The sequence below is a fragment of the Bufo gargarizans genome, chromosome 6, assembly GCF_014858855.1.
Source record: "Bufo gargarizans isolate SCDJY-AF-19 chromosome 6, ASM1485885v1, whole genome shotgun sequence".
Taxonomy (NCBI): Eukaryota; Metazoa; Chordata; class Amphibia; order Anura; family Bufonidae; genus Bufo; species Bufo gargarizans.
The window spans coordinates 60,291,378-60,311,307 of record NC_058085.1 but is presented as its reverse complement, the minus strand read 5'-3'; the positions used below and the strand labels follow the sequence as shown (position 1 = coordinate 60,311,307).

Below are 19,930 nucleotides of genomic sequence, written 5' to 3'. Positions count from 1 at the left end.
CTCAGGGACTCTGTGCCACCATAGGTGTCACAAAATTTCCAAGTAGTAAGGAACGTAGCCCATCTCCTCCCTACTGCTGAAGGCGTCAGAAACTGCGGAAATGTGGTAGCATCCGGCCCGTAATGCATGAGTGTCCTCCAAAAGCAGAAGTGTGAGGAGAAAAGCGTCTTCTGTGAACTTTCTGGCCTTTGCTGGTAATCTGTATACAGTTCACGGAGGTGCACTTATGCGTTGCCGCCTCATCTTCTGCACAATGATCGGTTTCCCATGAGCAGATTTCAGGGACCCCATGTATAGCATCTTCTGCTTTATTTTCCTGGTTTACATGTGTGCAGAACAAATGTATAGGAAACGTATGCATGTACCGTCATCTCTATGCCTGAGATTTTGATATTCATGGCCTATACTCAGAAAAGGTCATCAATATCTGATCAGTGGGGGTCAAACTCCCTGGCACCCCTACCAATCAGCTGTTTGAGGAGGCCATGGAACTCTGGTGAGCGTTGCGGCCTCCTCACAGTGCCGTGCTTGGTATTGCAGCCCAGCCACATTCACTTGAATATGACCGATGAATGTGACATCACCGGCCTAGGAAGAGGCAGTAGTGTCCACCAGGGAGCAGTAGACTCCTCAAACAGCTGATCAGCAGAGGGTGTCGGAAGTCAGACCTGCACCGATCAAAAATGGATGACCTCTCCTGAGGATAGGCCACCAATATCAGAATAACGGATAACCCCTTTAAAGGGGTTTTCCATTGGCTTTGAAACTGATGATCTATCGTTAGAGCCCACCAACATGGGTAGATTATTGGGTACGACTTTTAGGACACTTGTCCCCCATAACTGCCCTATGCAAATGTTCTGCCGATCACCCGACAAATGAGCATATACAACTGTTTGTCGGGGGATCTGATCCTTGATTCGGTAAATAAAACCCTTGTTTCTCTTCAGCACATCACCTAGTGTAACCAAACCGTATGGAGATGAATGATCGTAGTAATGATTGTACAGCCCTGATGACTGCTGTATGTAAATGTACAACACATGAAATGCATGGCTTTTTTTTTTTTTTTTGTTGCAAGCATTTAAAAAACTGTAGAAGAAGGTCTAAAAGTTTTCTTTTTTGTTCCCCAGGAGGTAAAGGCTAAATGCACACGATCAAGATTTGCGTGCGGAAAATCCGCACAGTAGGTCATGCACATTGTATTCTATGAGAAATAAAAATTCTCATGTACACAAAGCTGATTTTTTCCGTGCGGAGTTTAAAATCCGCAGTGCGTTATTTAATTTTTTCTGACTGGTCTTTCACTTCAATGGACAGTAAAATCTGCATGCGGAAAATTCGCACCAAATCTGCATGTAAATCCACACCAATTGATGTGGATTGTCCGCATGTAAATCCTGAACGTGTGCATTTATCCAGACACTGAAGGCTATCCTTAGGCCAGTGATGGCTAACCTCTGGCACTCCAGCTGTGGTGAAACTATGACTCCCAGCATGCTCTATTTATTTCTATGGTGTTCTGAGAACAGCCAAGCAAGTGTGCATCTTGGGAGTTGTAGTTTTACCACAGGTGGAGTCCCGGAGGATCGCAGATTTAGGTCCCTTTCACACAAGCGAGTTTTCCACGCGGGGGCAATGTGTGACATGAACGCATAGTACCCACACTGAATCCTGACCCATTCATGTCTGTGTACACAAGCGTTTTTTTCACGCATAAGTTCTGCGTTCCGTGAAAAACGTAGCATGTTCTATATTCTGCGTTTTTCAAGCAGTCCTGGCCCCATAGAAGTGAATGGGCCTTCAGTGAAAAACGCATTGCATCCAGAAGCAAGTGCGGGAGCGATGTGTTTTTCACTGATGGTTGCCAAGAGATGTTGTTTGTAAACCTTCAGTTTTTTTTTTTATCACGCGCGTGAAAAACGCATCAAAACGCATTGCACCCGCAACTGAACGCAATTGCTGACTGAACTTGCAAAATGGTGCGAGTTTCACTGAACGCATCCGGAGCTAATCCGAGGCCTTAGGCGATATGGAACGTGTCAGGATCTGCTCAGTGAAAAATTTATGATTTTGCATGCAAGGTAAATTAGTTTCATCTGCGACTGCTTTCAGCGTTTGTTTTTTCCTGCCCGGACTGCATCCTTTTTTCACGCGCATGAACAGAAAACTGAAGTATAAACACACAACATCTTCGTGTACACGGATTGCAAACAAATGCAGAAGATGGAAAATGCTGGACGGACAGATGGTCAGTGAGAAATAGGGCTGCAACGATTAATCGATGTAATCGATTATATTCGATAACTGGATTCGTTGTCGACGAATCCAGTTATCGAATAATCGCCGATTCGTTGCTATGCGGGCGGGCGGTCGCTGCATCTTTATTTTACCTTTTTACAATGACGCTCCTGTAACAGCCAGGCAGAGCGGACGGCGGCGTAACGTCACTCACACACGTGACACGCCTGCTCCGCCTCCTTCATTCATGAGGTGGGCGGAGCAGGTGCGTCACGTGAGTGAGTGACGTTACGCCGCCGTCCGCTCTGCCTGGCTGTTACAGGAGCGTCATTGTAAAAAGGTAAAATAAAGATGCAGTGATTAGTCCGACTTATAAACATCGGGGCCGGGGCTGTTATGGGGAGGGGGGAGGATCTGTCTATGGCACTGCTATGGGGAGGGGGGTCTGTGTATAGCACTGCTATGGGGAGGGGGGTCTGTGTATAGCACTGCTATGGGGAGGGGGGGTCTGTGTATAGCACTGCTATGGGGAGGGGGGTCTGTGTATAGCACTGCTATGGGGAGGGGGGAGGATCTGTCTATGGCACTCCATAACTACGCCGTCCACAGATCCCCCTCTCCATAACTACGCCGTCCACAGATCCCCCTCTCCATAACTACGCCGTCCACAGATCCCCCTCTCCATAACTACGCCGTCCACAGATCCCCCATAATAGTGTCGTCCACAGATCCCCCATAATAGTGTCGTCCACAATTTGTTTTAATATGGCCTTTGAACATCATTTTTCAAGTAAGATCATATAAACCTCTCTGTTTTGTAATTTTGTCGTTTTTCCCGATTAATCGATTAATCGTAGAAATTAATCGGCAACTAATCGATTATTCAAATAATCATTAGCTGCAGCCCTAGTGAGAAACCACACTCGTGTGCATATATCCAATGAACTGAATTGGTTACTGTTCAGTCCAGATTCTGTCCACTGTAAAAACAGACTGGATCTGGACAGAAAAAGTGTGGAAATTTGGTGGATCTAGGGTTTCTACACTTTTGTCCAACATACTTGGTGCGGGGGCAAGGCTTAGTGGAAACTGAGCGGAGTCGGAAATGTGCCATTATGTGCCAAAATTGCACAGTTCTGATATAAAAAACTGCCTCAAAGTAAATAGTTGGTACAGAGTCAGAGAAAAGTGCATTATCCAGCCTGAGCCCCTGCGATAGATCTGGTGTAGGTCTAGACAGTCGGTTTAACTTCCAACATCTACAGGATTGGTAAATGTGGGCCCCGTCTGTCTTAGGGTACTTTCACACTAGCCCCCCGAAGAAGCGCGTCTGCGAAACGTACGTGGGGTCTTGCCTCTCCTTACACTGGTTCGTATAGTTATGTTTTGATCTATTGCTTGCCCTGCTATGTTTTTCAGTGGTAGATTGGTAATTGTGCATCTCCCACTTGGGATTTATGATACTTCCATTATTGGAATGTCAGCTTCATATCTCCCATTGAACATGTTATAACATATGATAACATCATGGTATTTATATAGTGACTGCATATTAGCGGTCAGTGTATTTACTCTCGCCCCTACTGCTGGCTGCTTAATATACTGTTTAATTGGTGGATCGGGGTGTTTTCTATGTAAGTATACTGTTGGTATATACTGTATTTGGAACCCCGTGTTAAAGGGGTTGTCAGGGATTCAGAGCTGAACCCGGACATATCCCCATTTTCACCCATGCAGCCCCCCTGACTTGAGAATCAGAGCAGTTCATGCCTCCGATGCTCTCCTTTGCCCTGTGCTAAATCGCGCAGGGCAAGGGCATTTTCAAGAGTTCCAGTGACGAACCGGGGCTCTCTTTGGGGCTGCTAGGAAGTCCGGTGATGTCATGGCACTGATGGGCGGGCTTTAGCACTACCCTAGCCAGTGAAACTGCGCTAAAGCACACCCATCAGAGCCGGTGACGTCACCGAACACACTGCGTGTGTTATTGTAAATAAAAGAGCCCTTGCCCTGCACGATCCAGCGCAGGGCAAGGGAGCGCATCAGGGGGGCTGCCTGGGTGAAAATATGGGTATGTTCGGGTTCAACTCTGAACCCGGATGACCCCTTTAAGACGTGTTATTTACAGCCACCATTGGGGGTAGCATATTTACCCTATTGACTCCAGTGTATGTGGGCAGGGCTTTCTTCCATTTCACAGCACTTTTCGCAATGTTTTATCAATATTGCTTATTGTATATGATGTCCCTTTTTGGTGATTTCAAAAAGATGTATTTTTGTATTGTCATTAGTGATGAGCGAACTTCTGTTTTAAGTTCGGCGTCTAAAGTTCGGCTTCCGGTTAGCGGAGAATCCCGATATCGATTCAGAATTCCGTTGTGGTCCGTGGTAGCGGAATCAATAATCGGCCATTATTGATTCCGCTACCACGGACCACAACGGTATTCGGAATCCATATCGGGATTCTCCGCTAACCGGAAGCCGAACTTTAGACGCCGAACTTAAAACAGAAGTTCGCTCATCACTAATTGTCATTTGTGTGGCTCTAATTATTTAGGAGTTTTTTTTATATGTTTCCACACATATTGTTTTGTATTTTGTTCAATAATTGGCGGTTGTTTACTTTCAAACTAGCGTTAGAAGAATCCGCAGGCTTGTATTTTTGTGATTTTCGTAAAAAAATCAAATAAAAATTATCTGATTTAAAAAAAAGAAGAATCCGCAGGCAGTTTCATTGCCGGAACTGGCTGCCTGATCCGGAAATCCATATGGAAACTGATATCTTTTTCCCCCCAGATCCATTAGACTTTTGCATTGAGATACCGGATCCGTCTTTCCGATATAAACTAAAAATAAAAAAATGCAGCATGCTGCGGTATTTTCCCTGGTCAAATACCGTAAAAGGGACAGAATGAAAGACATCCTGATGCATACTGAACGGATTGCTTTCCATTCAGAATGCATTAGGACAAACCGGATGCTTTCTTTTGCGGTATCGAGACCCTTCACTGGATTTCAATACCGGGAAAAGAATAACGCTAGTGTGAAGTACCCTTACTGCTAGTGTTTTCCCCCTACAGAGAAGGCGATGTCAAAACGCCTTGAAAAACACCAAGAGCTCATGCATGCTGCTTTTTTTTGTAAAGAAGCAAGAAAGACAAAAAAAACAAAACAAACAATCACCTAACAAACAAAACTGCCAGGAGCAAAAACACTTGTGTGTCCTGCATCTCAGATGTCCCATAGCCTTTTAGCTAACATCCGGAGCTAGTGATTTTGCTGCAAAAAAAAACACACAAAAAAAATGCAGAAAAAAGCCTAAAAACACCTTTAGGCCCTATGCACATGACCACATCTGTTTTTGCAGTCCAGCCGTGTGCATCCCACTTTTTACCTTCCGCAGGTCCCGCGCCATGTTACAAATGTCTAACAGACGCGTTCTATCTTTTTTCCAGGCCCTGGACGGACATACGGATGTGGACAGGACACGGTGTGCTGTCCGCATCTGATCCGCACCAAAACTACGGTTGTGTGCATGAGCCCTTAGGATATGTTCACACTGATTTTTATTACTACATCGATTTTAGAGCAGATTCTGCACCTAAAATTCGCTCAGAAGACACACGCACTCCACCTCCGACTGTTTTCTGTTTACCCGCAGTTTTAAAAACCATAGCGTGGGAAAAAACAAGCAAAATGTTCATAGGGAAAAGACTCTGTGTGAATTCAGTGTCTGTAGGTCTGTTCCGCAAAAAAATAAAACATGTCCTAATATTGTCTGCATTACGGACAAGGATAGGACTATTCTTTTAGGGCCGTATGTCGCAAATCATACAACGTGTCATTTTGCTATTTCTACTGATGGGTGGAGGAAAAAAAATTGCAAAGTGCACCGTATTATGCGAAACTGCAAAATGGATTCGGTCGTGTGCATGAGGCCTTAGGCTGGTTTCACACACCTAACAGTCTGAAAAACATTTTTCTGGATTCTCATGCTGTTTTTAAGACTTTTTTTTTAAAGTCTGCGGTGTATATAAAAAATGCGGAGCCCAAAGTGACACTAAATCAAAAATGCCACCAAAAGAAGAAAAAATCTGGCGTTTTTAAAATCTGGCTTTTTAAACAGTTGGAAATAAGCGTAGAAAGGACACAGATTGCTGAGCAGTGTGAACTGCATTAAGACTTTACGGAACTGTGTCATCCGGGGTGGAAGCAGTCGTCCAGCTGCACTGAACGTAGGACTCGGTATATAATATAATACCGCGTGTTATACGGCTTCCAGTGACCGAAATATCCACGGAGGAGTCGTAACGACGCACGCCATGTCTGTTTTTTAGTCATATTACTATAATACACGTCCACCATCTTGTACTTTCTACTTTGCACGTCTTCCAACACTATTACTTATACCTCCCCAGACACCAATGTATGTGGGGTGAGGGGGCGATAAACATCACCCTACTGTGCATGTTAACAATCCCCCGACCACCGCTGCACCCCCCAGCACTCTGAGAGCCATCAGCGCACATTCACACAGTGCAGTCGGCTTTTTTTTTTTGCCCCCCATTACTGCAAAAATCACAACAGAATTTTGCGTTAACGACCGCAATAATAGGTGGCGTGGGAATGTACGCTGGCGAAGCGTCAGAAATGTTACGCCAATGACGGATATAAGAAATCGACTTTTGCTGGCAGTCAGGTCAGAATGGCGACGTCAGGAACAATCATGGCGATCTGCGTTAAAGATGGCGGCAGCGGAGGGTGGACAGATGGCCGTACGCGCAATTTACAATCTACGCTCAGCTATAGATACACAGACTGAGGCATGGCACACCAAGAGTTAATCCATAGGCACAGAACATACGTCATACCCCTCCATACAGGTTCCCTGTCACACTCACCATCCGTATTTAACACCATGGTGACGGCTGGACCGGCCGAGGCTCCTGCGTTTACCGTGCGGCTCCTGGACGTCTTCACCGCCCGAACAAGGTGCCACCTAGGACTTTCTGTAATGACAGCAGCAAGTCCCAGCAGGGCGAGTGGGCGGAGGATGGGCGTACACGTCACCCCGAGGTGGGGGTAAAGCCGTCACACCCTGTTCCTGTCACCGCTTAACCCGTGCAGTGCGGGGCTGGCAAGGAGGAGGAGTCTGTGGCGGTAAACACCTGAGCAGCCGTCACGTGACGCAGGTGGGCTTCAGCGGCGCGCGGCCGTCAGATTTTAGGCGGGAAATGCGTGTGGCAACTTCTGACAGGCAACCGGGAGCCTGTGACAGGAGGGAGCAGTGTACGAGGAGCTGCAGATAGCAAGAGCTGCGCCCACACTGCGGCGAGAGACATCCTTCCTGTACGTGTATCACACCGTGCTGTGAGGAGACGGAGAAATACCGCAACACCAGTACTGCATACACCCTGTCAAAGACACCAGGGCCCCTCTGAGCTCAGTCTCACCCCTCAAATTTCATTCTAGGGATTTATAAAGAAGATGCGCAAGATATATGAAAATAAACCAAATGTTACGCCCTTTCTATGTCCCCTCCTGACCTGCCTTCTCCCCTAAGGAAGCTAATTATAGGTCCTTGTTCAGATTTAAAAAATTAAGCCATCAAACAGGTACGTTCCTAAGTCGCGGATACGCAGAGGATTTTTTAATTTATTTATTTTTAGACGTTTTGACCTTTAGGACCTGTTCACACGACAAAGTTTGGCATGGGCCCCGCGTCATAATTCACTCCCTTTGCTTTCAGTTGGAAGCAGGGTGACTGGAGATTTCAAGCTGCGACCTTGCGCCTCTTTTTGTGACTTTTTTTAATTGCCCATTTGGGGCAGGCGCCACAAATTTACTAATTTTTTCGCCAGAAAAAGATGTAAAAGTTGCAGAAAATGCACATTTTCTAGGACATGTTCTATTTTTTTGCGGAACGGACAGGCAGAAATACGGAAACGGAATGCACACAGAATCATTTCCGTTTTTTTTTTTTTCAAGCCCCATTGAAATGAATGGTTCTGCATACGGACCTGTAAAAAAACGGAACGGAAACTGAAAAAAAATACATTTGTGTACATGAGCCATAAGGCTACATTCACACGACCGTTTGTGGTCTGTGAAACACTGATCCGCCAAAAATACGGATTACATCCTTTTGGCATCCGTATTGCATCTGTGTTTTTTGCGGATCCATTGTAGCAATGCCTATCCTTGTCCGCAAAACAGACAATAATAGGACATGTTTTATCATTTTTTTGCGGAATGGACATACGGATGCGGACAGCACACGGTGTGCAGTCCGCATCTTTTGAAGCCACACTGAAGTGAATGGTTCCACATCCGACCCGTAAAAAAAACGCTGATCGGAAGCAGACAAAAAAATATGTTTGTGTGCATGAGCTCTTAGGCTTAGTCCTTAAAGGGTTTCTACCACTTGCAGATCACATATTTGGTGATCAGACACTAGCGATCCGCTAGTGTCTGATGTAGCTTACAAGCTAATTATTACCTTAATCCGTTCGGCCCATACCTCAAAAAAAGCACTTATATATTTATGCAAATGAGCCTCTAGGTGCTATGCAGGCGTTTTTCCAGCACCTAGAGGCTCCGTCTACCTTGCAGTTTGCCGCCCAGCGCCTCGCTCCAGCACGCCCATCTTCAACTCTATTCGATCCTCCCCCTGCTTCTGCCTTCCGAAATCTCGCGCCTGCGCCGTTCGTCGCGGCATTCGGCGCAGGCGCAGTCAATGTCTGACCGCTCCGTGCTCAGACATTTCCACTGCGCCTGCGCCGATGACATCGGCGCAGGCGCAGTGGAAATGTCTGAGCACGGAGCGGTCAGACATTGACTGCGCCTGCGCCGAATGCCTCCGAATGCCGCGACGAACGGCGCAGGCGCGGGATTTCTGAAGGCTGAAGCAGGGGGAGGATCGAATACGGTAAGAGATGGGCGTGCTGGAGCGAGGCGATGGGCGGCAAACTGCAAGGTAGACGGAGCCTCTAGGTGCTGGAAAAACGCCTGCATAGCACCTAGAGGCTCATTTGCATAAATATATAAGTGCTTTTTTTGAGGTATGGGCCGAACGGATTAAGGTAATAATTAGCTTGTAAGCTACATCAGACACTAGCGGATCGCTAGTGTCTGATCACCAAATATGTGATATGCAAGTGGTAGAAACCCTTTAACCTGTTGGGGACACATGACGTACCAGTCATCATTCATCAGGCACTCTGTGACAATGTTGAGGGGGGTCCTGTGACCCCCCCGTATTGGCGATCGCTGCAAACTGCAGGTCAATTCAGACCTGCGGTTTGCAGCGCTTTCGGAAGTTTCTGATCGGACCGTGGAGATCAGAAACTTCAAAATGACATATCCTGTAATTTTTAACCCCCTCCCCCCTGCAGCCCTCATTATTAGTTGCCGCGATAACCCACTCTTATTTTTAGGGCGATTGACTCAGGTAGGGGCTCATTTTTTGCGGGATCAGGTGACGGTTAGATTGGTACTATTCTGGTGGGCAAACGCCTTTTTGATCGCTTGCTGTTGTACTATTTGTGATGTAAGGTGACAAAAAAAATTGTTTATTTAGCACAGTTTTTATTTTTACGGTGTTCATCTGAGGGGTTAGGTCATGTGGTATGTTTATAGAGCCGTTCAATACGGACGTGGCAATACCTAATATGTCCAATTTTTTTTAACTTTATTTGGGGAAAATGAAATTTTTGTTTATTTTTACTTGAAACTTTTAATTTTTCGGGCGGGGGGGGGGACTTTATTTTTTGTCCCACTTTGGGACTTCAACTTTTGGGAGTCTAATCCCTTTTACAATGCATTCCAATACTTCTGTATTGGAATGCATTGGCTGTATGAGTAATACTGTGTCGTCACCGGAAGGCAGCACAGATGCCTAAGGTAGGCATTGCGCTACAGGTCTAAATTGACCTGCGGTTTGCGGCGATCGCCGATGCGGGGGGGTCACATGACGCCCCCGGCGTTGTAACAGGATGCCTGCTGAATGATTTCAGCGGACATCCTGTTCCGATTAACCCCCGCTGCGCAACTCGGCAAACGTGGCGTACCGGTACGTCCTAAGTCCTTAAGGTGTTAAAGGGGTTGTCCCACAAAAAATATTCTACAGTTTTCAAACCAGCACCTCACCTGGATCTTAATATTTTTGTAATTGCATGTAATTACAAATGTAATATATCCACTGAGTTATTCAATAAAATGTATCTGTATAGCTCCACCTGCTGTTTGTTCTTTTCTTATTTCTTTGTCCTGCTCACTGAGAAGGCTGCACATGCTCAGTTTCATCCTTCATTTGCCTCCTGAGCTGTGATAGGAAGAGCATGGACACGCCCCCTGAGCTGTGATAGGGAGAGCATGGACACGCCCCCCTGAGCTGTGATAGGGAGAGCATGGACACGCCTCCTTAGCTGCAGCAGAAGTGTCTTTTGGTAGAAAGAGGTTGTCATGTCCTATATAATGTCTGATGTAATTTTTTACATTAGTCATGGTATAATCCCTTTAAGGTGAAAATTGATTTGGTCCTGAAGGGGTTAAAAAAGGCAACACACACACACACACACACTACACTGGCACCTGTGTTTGTTCAATTGTCTATAGGAGAAAAACACCAGACCCCAAAAAAATAAAAGAAATCAGCACGCCGAGTGCTGCATTTTTTGCGGACCCATTGAAATGATTAGGTCCACATCCTATCCGCAAAAAAAAAACGGAACGGACACGGAAACAAAATACATTCGTGTGCATGTAGCCTAAGGGCTCATTCACACGACCGTATGTCTTTTTCAGTGTTTTGCAGGCCGTTTTTTCCGGATCCATTTTTCTGTTTTCTTTTCAGTAGTGTTTCTGGCTCCGTTCCGTTTTCCGGTTCCATTTTTCCGTATGGCATATACAGTACACAGTAATTACATAGAAAAAATTGAGCTGGGCATAAAATTTCCAATACGTGTTCCGTTTTTTTTTGCGGACCCATTGACTTGAATGGAGCCACGGAACGTGATTTGCAGGCAATAACAGTACATCTTCCATCGGAACGGAAACGGAATCCATACGGAGTATATATATTTTTTTTTTGCGGAACAATTAAAATGAATGGTTCCGTATACGGAACGCAAAAATCGGCCCGTATACGGAATGCAAAAAAAGTTTGTGTGAACGAGCCCTAATCCCGCATGTAACACACATGGATATTGCAGTGGATTTGTTGCAGATTTTTCTGCGGACATGTGGCTAAATCCATGGCAGAAATTAAGATGCAGAAAATCCACCTAGTATGGATGAAACCTACAGGTCATCTGATTTAAGGGCTCATGCACACAAACGTATTTTCTTTCCGCTTCGTTCCGTTATTTTATTTTTTTGCGGACCATATGCGGAAACTTTCACTTCAATGGGTCCGCAAAAACAACGGAAGGTTCTCCATGTGCATTCCGTTTCCGTTCCGCAAAAAAGTAGTGCATGTCCTATTATTGTCCTCAAATCACGGTCCGAGGCCCCATTCAAGTCAATGCGGAACGCACACAACATATCCGTATGTCATCCGTATTTTGTGGCTCCATACTGTAGAAATGCTATGCCCAGCCCATATTGCTCATGTGTTTGGTGATTAATAAGTTACTGTTTCCGATCGACAAAAAAACTGATCAAATACAGAAACCATACGGGTGTGTTCTTGGGATAACGGAACGGAAGAGTATTTAATTTAGATTAAAAAAAACTCAGATACGGAGCAAGGGATCCGTGAAAAATCCTAGAGGGATTTTTGTTTTTCACTCCCTGCCTTCCCGGGAAATGGGGGGGGGGGGGGGGTGTTCTTGTGTTTTAGTACAAAAAATAATAATAAAGACCTTGACTCCTATAACGTTTTAGTAGTTATGAGCTGTGTGAGTGCTCATTTTATGCGAGGCAATCTGTACTAGGGCTGCAGTAAACCATTATTTCAGTAAATCGAGTATTCTATTGATTATTTTTACGATTAATCGAGTACTCTAAGAAAAAATGAATTAATAGACTGTTTTCCTTTATAAAAACTCAGACCCCCTGCCATCAGTCCCCAACACCCTTTGTTCCCCCTGTGCAATCAGCCCAAGTGCATCAGTTCCCCCCCAGTGCCATTAGATCAGCCCCTCAATGTCCCCCAGTGCCATTAGATCAGCCCCTCAATGTCCCCTAGTGCCATTAGATCAGCCCCTCCATGTTCCCCAGTGCCACCAGATCAGCCCCTCCATGTCCCCCAGTGCCACCAGATCACTTCCTCCATGTCCCCCAGTGCCACCAGATCACTTCCTCCATGTCCCCAGTGCCACCAGATCAGCCTCTCCATCTCTCCCAGTGCCATCAGATCAGCCCCTCCATCTCTCCCAGTGCCATCAGATCAGCCCCTCCATGTCCCCCACTCCCCCAGTGCCATCAGATCAGCCTCTCCATGTCCTCACTTCCTCAGTGCCATCAGATCAGCCCCTCCATGTCCCCCAGTGCCATTAGATCAGCCCCTCCATGCCATCCATTGCCAACTGTCCCCCTTCAGTGCCATGTCCCCAGTGCCAGTGAAATAAAATACTTACCTTTCCTGTAGGGGCTCCGCTCCACAGCTCCTTCCTCTTCTTATCTGTGCGCTGCACTGTAGTCCTGATGCCGCACAGAGTCAGGTCATAGTGCGCGCTTATGTGCACTATGACCTGACGATGTGTCAGGATCCAGTGCAGCGCGGTGCGGGCTGGCGGGTGACCACGGAGCGGTAAGTATTAGCAAGCGTTTCACTCCTGCTCCGTGGTCACATGACACAAACGAATCCTCGTTTTTTATTTTTTTCGCGTGTCGCAGTATTTTTTTATGGTATCGAAACAGAATAAAATTTTTGGTATCGAAACAACCCTAGGCTGCAGTGCTCACAGCTGGCTCCTTTCTGACTCGCTCACGTACAGTACCTTGGCATGAAATGCTATATATTGCCAGTTTAAAGCAGAAGATTGAACTTACTTTTTAGAAACTCCCCATTGTGCGAACCCCGTCTGCGCTCCACAGCCCTTTTCTTTCTCTAACAATTTCAGCAGACCCTGTCAAACAACCACAGGCAATTGATATTTGTTTTGCACATTACCCTAACACTGCAGTCAGCAGGTCTGCACAGAATTTGATGATTTCAGTTTTGTTTCTTAAGAATGAGGAAGGACAAAATATTAATGAATAAACATTTTTATTTTTAGGCTTTTTGGTGTTTTAGGCTCATCCTGCCGGCTCTAGGGTATAGCGGTCCCACGGTCGTGTGAATGGGGCATAATCCAGGGTTTTGCAACTTTTTAACATCAAAGGCGTAGGGAGAATGATAAATTACACCCCCTTCAAGGTGAAGACAGTATGATATTTGAGTCGGGAGCTCCTGAGTAAAATGCACAGGAGAGAACGAGCGCGGGTGGGGATGGTGTCTGCTGTGTGGAGATTACAAACTGTTAAGAGCTTTTTTCTGAGACTTTTGAATTGTATTTCCCGGGTGATCGGTCACCAGTGAAAGAACTAGACAGGAGGGGAGCAGGGGGACTTCTGAATTGAGGATCTATTTGAGATGTACAAATCTATGTGAGGACATGCATGTAACCTGAATGGTTAGAGGGGAGAAAGCCGCTGCCAGACACCTCTAGGAAGATTATCATCCTGAGAACTAAGGACTTGTTCACATTTCCATTCTTCACTGACGTGTGCTGTCCTCATTTTCTGCGGACAGCACACGTACCCATTGATTTAAATGTGTTCAGATTTCAGTTTTTTTTTTACTTCAGAAATTGCGGATGCGGACCCATTCGTTTTAAATGGGGCTGAAAAAGATGCTGACGGCACACATCGGTGACGTGGCCCCGCAAAATAATAGAACATGTCCTATTCTTGTCCGTTTTATGGACAAGGATAGGAGAGCTCTACAAAAGGCAGGACATTCTGTTCCACAAAATGCGATATACACACGGCCGGTATCTGTGTTTTACGGACCGCAAATACGGCAGCGGGTGTGTGCATGAGCCCTTATACAGATCTATGTCCCAGATCTAAACCTGAGCTGCTTCAGACTTTTCCTTTTAAAGGAATGAGGGTGTTAAGTATGAATCAACGGTGGACTAAATCAATTTCTGTGAAGCCCACAGTTTCAACCTGGCTGTCCACACTGATAATCCTCAAGTGGTGGGGTCCCCTGTTGGAAAAATATCTGTGACCTTGCATATTTCATGTGTTTTTAAAATATCTGATACCTGGTTGCTTCTCTCTTTATAGGGAGTGAAAGAGCCCAAAGTTAAATCTAAATACACAAGATGCACAACATGTGCAAAAAGAAGCTCTGTCAGTCTTGCATTAATGAGCTTGTAAAGGAAGAGCAACCATCTATCCTCATGGAAGTTAAATCTATGATTCAAAGTGAAATAAAATCCTCCTTGGCTTCCCTCAAGTCTGTCCCTCCTATGCCTCCTGCCAAAAAAATCCAAAATGTCAGTTCCATCCTCCTCTGATACAGAGGACATGGACGAGGAGGCTTCCTGAGGGGGAAGTCGTGGAAGATGAAAATACATTTTACTTTTCTTCTGAGGATATTGAGGAGTTGCTGGGGGCTGTGAGAGCTACTATGGGCATTGAAGATGTTCAAAAGCCCCAGTCAGTTCATGATGAAATGTTTGGGGGACTTGGAGCGAAAAAATCCAAAGTTTTTCCTGTAAACGAAAATATTAAAGATATGATTTTGGTTGAGTGGACTGTACCAGAAAGAAGACTGGGAGTCTCTAAAGCAGGGGTGCACAACCTGCGGCCCGGGGGCCACATGCGGCCCTTGATACCATTCTGTGCGGCCCCCAACCATCTGGTAACAGACATGTATGCCTATGTCTTTTGGCTGCTCACATGTATTTTTTATGTATTTCTCCCATTAGAGGGGAGTCCTGGAAGTGTAACTAGACATGGTATATAATGTGTGTTCAATATGCCATAAGTACAATATTTCAGTTGTTAATACACCTTTAAATTTTAATTTCGGCCCTCGTCATTGGTTTAGTCTGGCAATTTGGCCCCCAACCGGGAAACGTTGTGCACCCCTGCTCTAAAGAGTTTAAAAACAGGTTGTTGTTTGATCAGGCTGAAATAAAAATCTTTGAGACCCCAAAGATTGACGTTTAGGTGGCAAAAGTTGTAGAAAAAACTTCCCTGCCATTTGAGGATTCGTCACAACTAAAGGATCCAATGGAGAGGAAGGCAGATGCTCTACTAAGGAAATGCTGGGAAGCCTACATGTTCGGAGTTAAGACCAACATAGAGGCAACTTCTGCGGCCAGGGCCATGTATTTTTGACTTAACGAATTAGAGAACCACATAAAAAACAAAACTCCCAGAGGAGAAATCCTAAACTCCATCCCCATTCTTAAGTCTGCCACAGCTTTTCTGGCTGATGCCTCAGCAGAATCACTCAGATTTGCTGCTAAAGATGCAGCACTATCCAATTCCACGAGAAGGGCACATTGGGTGAAGTCTTGGGGAGGGAGGGGGGGGTGACAGGACCTCCAAAGCTAAACTGTGCTCTATGGCGTTTTCTGGCGAATACGTTTTTGGGCCAGTTCTAGATGCAATCCTAGAGAAGGCTGCTGACAGAAAAAAAAGGTTCCCAGAAGAGAGCAAGAAGAGACGTTTTCGTCCCTTTAGCTCACAATCAAGATCCTACAGGGGAAAGGGAAAATCGGGTAATCCTCAGAACAAACAAACCAAAAAACAATTACGCCAATGTCTCCGTGGGAAGACGTAACCCAGAATCCTTGGGCCTTAGACATAGTAAAAAATGGCTACGGGATAGAATTTTCCTCAACCCCTCCAAAATGATGTAAAATAACAACCCACAGTCAGAACTTGTTAGCAAAAATTTGGCAAGGAGTCCTAGACTTGAAAAAATCAGGCATGGTATTAGAAGTTCCCGAACCAGAAAGGGGAAGGGGATTTTATTCAAAGTTATTTTTAGTCCAAAACCCGACAGATCTTCCCGTACTATAAGGTTATTACTATAACAAATCTACAGTATAACCTACAGAAAATTCAAAATGCAGTCAATTTCATCAATAATTCCCCTAGTCAAAAAAGGATCATATATGACATCCATCAATCTAAAAGATGCCTATTACCATGTTCCCATCCATCAAAAGTCACAAAGATACCTCAGATTCGCACTGAAAGACAAAGAGGGCATAGTCAATCATTTTAAGTTCACTGCCCTACCGTTCGGTATATCTTCCGCCCCAAGGGTGTTCACAAAGCTGATAATAGAAATGATTTCCCTTCTCAGACTAGAGGGCTTAAATTTTTGTTCCTATTTAGACGACTTCCTCATAGTAGGAAATTCTAAGCTGGAAACGTCCAGACAGACCAATTACGTTATACAAAAAATCTCAGAATTGGGCTGATTGATAAACGTGAACAAATCTTAGTACCTAGTATCCTAGTACCAGCGACAAAAAGGAAGTTCTTTGGGGTAATACTCGATTCAATTACCCAGACTTCATCTTTCCCACAAGAAAAGTTGGAATCTTCCAGGGAGAGAATAAGACATTTCCAGTCTCAGAAACAGTGCTCTATCAGAGGGGCTATGAGCATCCTGGGAATGATGACATCATGCATTACAGCCGTAGCATGGTGTCAAGCTCACACCAGGTTAACACAAACCTGAATTCTAGGGAAATGGGACAGAAAACAGTCCTCCCTAGACAAAAAGATAAATGTCCCTACCACGACCACATAAAGTCAGATTTGAACTGGTGGAAGGAAAGGGGAAATCTGTCAAAAGCCGTAGCCTGGCCAACAGTTCCAGAAATTCAAATGATGACAGACGCAAGTGGCATCGGATGGGGGGCAAAAGAAGTAAAGAGCAGATCATTAAACTACAGAGAACTGCGAGTGGTCTGGGAAACCCTGAAAGTATCTCAAGACATGTTATTCAAAAAGCATCTGAAAATATTTTCCGATAATACAACAACTGTGGCCTATCTAAAACACCAAGGAGGCACAATATCTCCAACCTTAAGGGGACTGGCAGAAAATAATGTTCTTTCAATTACAGTAATCCATCTCAGAGGTTCAGAAAACATAGAAGCCAATTATCTCAGCAAAAAAACATTAGACCCAGGGGAGTGGTCTCTAAGTCAATACATTTTTCAGAAGATTTCCAAAAGATGGGGAGTACCTCAAATAGACCTGTTCACTTCAAAAACAAATGCGAAAGTAAGGTGGTTTTGTTCCTTAAATCCCAGAGAAGGACCATGGGCTGTCGACGCTTTCTCAGTCAGGTGGACTTGGAACCTCGCCTTTCCTCCCTGGGCCCTAATCCCTCGGGTCTTGCAGAAGATATTAACGGACCCAGTAACGGTGATACTAGTGGTCCCCTACTGGCCCAAGAGAAGTTGGTTCTCCATCCTAAAGGAGATGGCTGTGGAAGAACCGTGGAAAATACCATTTCTCGCCCATTTTCCTTGGGGGACACAGACCTTGGGTATAGCTCAGCTCCCTAGGAGGCGTGACACTAAGTAAAACTGTTAAGCCCCTCCTCCATCAGCTATACCCTCAGCCTGGAGATAGAGGCTACCAGTTTTAGCTTAGTGTCCAAGGAGGCAAGACACTCCCTGCTACTGCAGGGCTGTTTTCTCCTTGTTATTTTTACTTTTTCTTCTAATTTTGTTATTTTATTTTTTCCTAGGGATACCAGAGACGCATTTGACCTCTCTGCTCTCCCGGGGTTGAGCTGCGCCAGTGCCAACTTATCTGCACTGCTGCCTCCCCCACAGAAGCAATAGGAGGATCTGGGCAGCAATGGCTCCCCTACATCCCGCCAGCTAGGGGGTCGCCCGCACGCCAAGCCCCTCTTCCAGCTTCCTGCCACTGCGGTGCCAGTGGCTGAAGGGGCGACCCTGCTGGAAAGGACTGAGGGTGAAGACGTCGCACGGTGAGATGGCTATTCCAGCCCATACCCCGTCCCTATCTGCAGCATCTACCCCTCTGGGTAAGGGGGGCACCCGTGGTCGCTCATTCTGAGCGCTCATCTGCAGGACAATGCAGCACAGCAGCATCCTCAGCACCCCCACGCTTTTCCCCCCCACGCTGCTATCTTTCTCCCCCCCCCTCCATTTTTCTCTTCTCTCTCTCCCCCTTCCCGCCGAGAACGGGGGGCGGGGCTTAGCGGTCCCGGCAGGGGGCGGGGCTTCCACGCGTCATTTTGGGGGCGGAGCTACGTTCTCCTTCACAGGAGACATTTCAAGCGCTGGAGGGGGCGGAGCTTGTTCCCCGCGCTTTCTGCTGAGGTTTCCCGCGCTTCCTCACTCCTGACAGGAAGCTGGGACACGGTGGGGGACTCTAACCTCCTGTGTACATCGCTCGGCTTCTGTGGGCGCTCTCTGCTGCTCACTGCTGTTCACTGCTTCTCTGCTGCTGCTGATCTGGGCCATCTCCTGACGTTCTTCTGAGGCACTGGTAGAACAGTTAACCCTCTCCTAACCCTCCTGGTCATAGCTGCTATAACCCTTTGTGGTCTCTATATTAGAGTACAACCACACTTCAGCATGTCAGATCCCACAGGTGCCCCCAAACCCTGGTACCATGCCTGTACCGCCTGTAAGGAACTTTTTCCGCGTGGGCAATCTGAGCCGCATTGCCTTGCATGTCAGGCCCCGGTGCAGGGCCCGCTTCCCGCTGCGCCCCCCGGTGCCTCTGAACCCCCTGACTGGGCTAGGTCTCTGTCTCAGGCGGTGGAAAGCCTTACACACGTAGTGGGCCGTCTCGTGGATAGACCGCCTCTCCCGCAGGCTGCCACAATCCCTGTCGCACCCGCTGGGACTACCGTTTCTGCCGCCCCCACTGGTTCCCTGCCTCCCAGCGAATCTTCCAGGGCCCGGCATACTCAGAAACGTTCAAGGGTTGAGCGCACATCTTCTCCAGATGCTTCGCTCTCTCCGCCATGCGTGCGAGCTCAGTCAAGTCTATCCTCTCAAAGGGATACGCTTTCTGAGGGAGAACTGGCGGATTCGGACGTGGACATGGACTCAGAGCTTCCGTCCAAATTGGCGTCCGCGGTGGGGCATCTTGTCACTAGCATCCGTGATACCTTTCAGCTACACGATGACCCCCCCAGCTCTGAACAGGCCGGCGTGTCCTTTCTCCGCCCCAAACAGGCCTCCAAGGTTTTTCCCATACACGCTGATTTTTCTTCTGTGGTATCCAAGGCTTGGACTCGGCCTAACGTCCGCTTTATTACACCCAAAAAGCTGGACATTTGTTATCCCTTTCCAGCGGATTCTGTGACCACGTGGACATCCCCGCCTAAGGTTGATCCTCCCGTGGCTCGCCTGTCCAAAACTACTACTATTCCTGTACAGGACGGATCTTCCCTCCAGTCTGTTGAGGACCGTCGTACGGAATCCCTCTCCAAGGCCATATTTACTGCCTCTGGTTCGGCCCTTAGACCGGTCTTTGCCTCCGCCTGGGTTGGCAAAGCGGTCTCTGAATGGGGTTTGCAACTGGAACGGGAGTTAGGGTCGGACGTCCCTGTTCAGGACCTCCGTTCCTTAGCCCAACTAATTGTTCAGGCCGGAAAATTCGTCTGTGAGGCCTCCCTTGATGCGGGTGCCCTCATTGCCCGTTCCTCTGCCCTGGCAGTTTCTGTCAGGAGGGAACT

General features: G+C 46.5%; 1 protein-coding gene across 2 annotated transcripts in view; it reads right to left on the bottom strand.

Moving 5' to 3' along the window:
• Window positions 1-13,364, bottom strand: part of CYTH1 (cytohesin 1) — a 61,878-nt gene extending 48,514 nt beyond the window's left edge. The window contains exon 1 of one of the 2 annotated variants that reach the window (XM_044300137.1): window positions 13,234-13,364. In XM_044300137.1, the coding sequence (XP_044156072.1) occupies window position 13,234 (1 nt within the window). In that variant the 5' untranslated portion in view covers window positions 13,235-13,364. Of the gene's footprint in view, window positions 1-7,139; window positions 7,449-13,233 lie in introns of those variants that run through there. The other variant, XM_044300136.1, reaches the window with a different exon arrangement.
• Window positions 13,365-19,930: the final 6,566 nt, after the last annotated feature.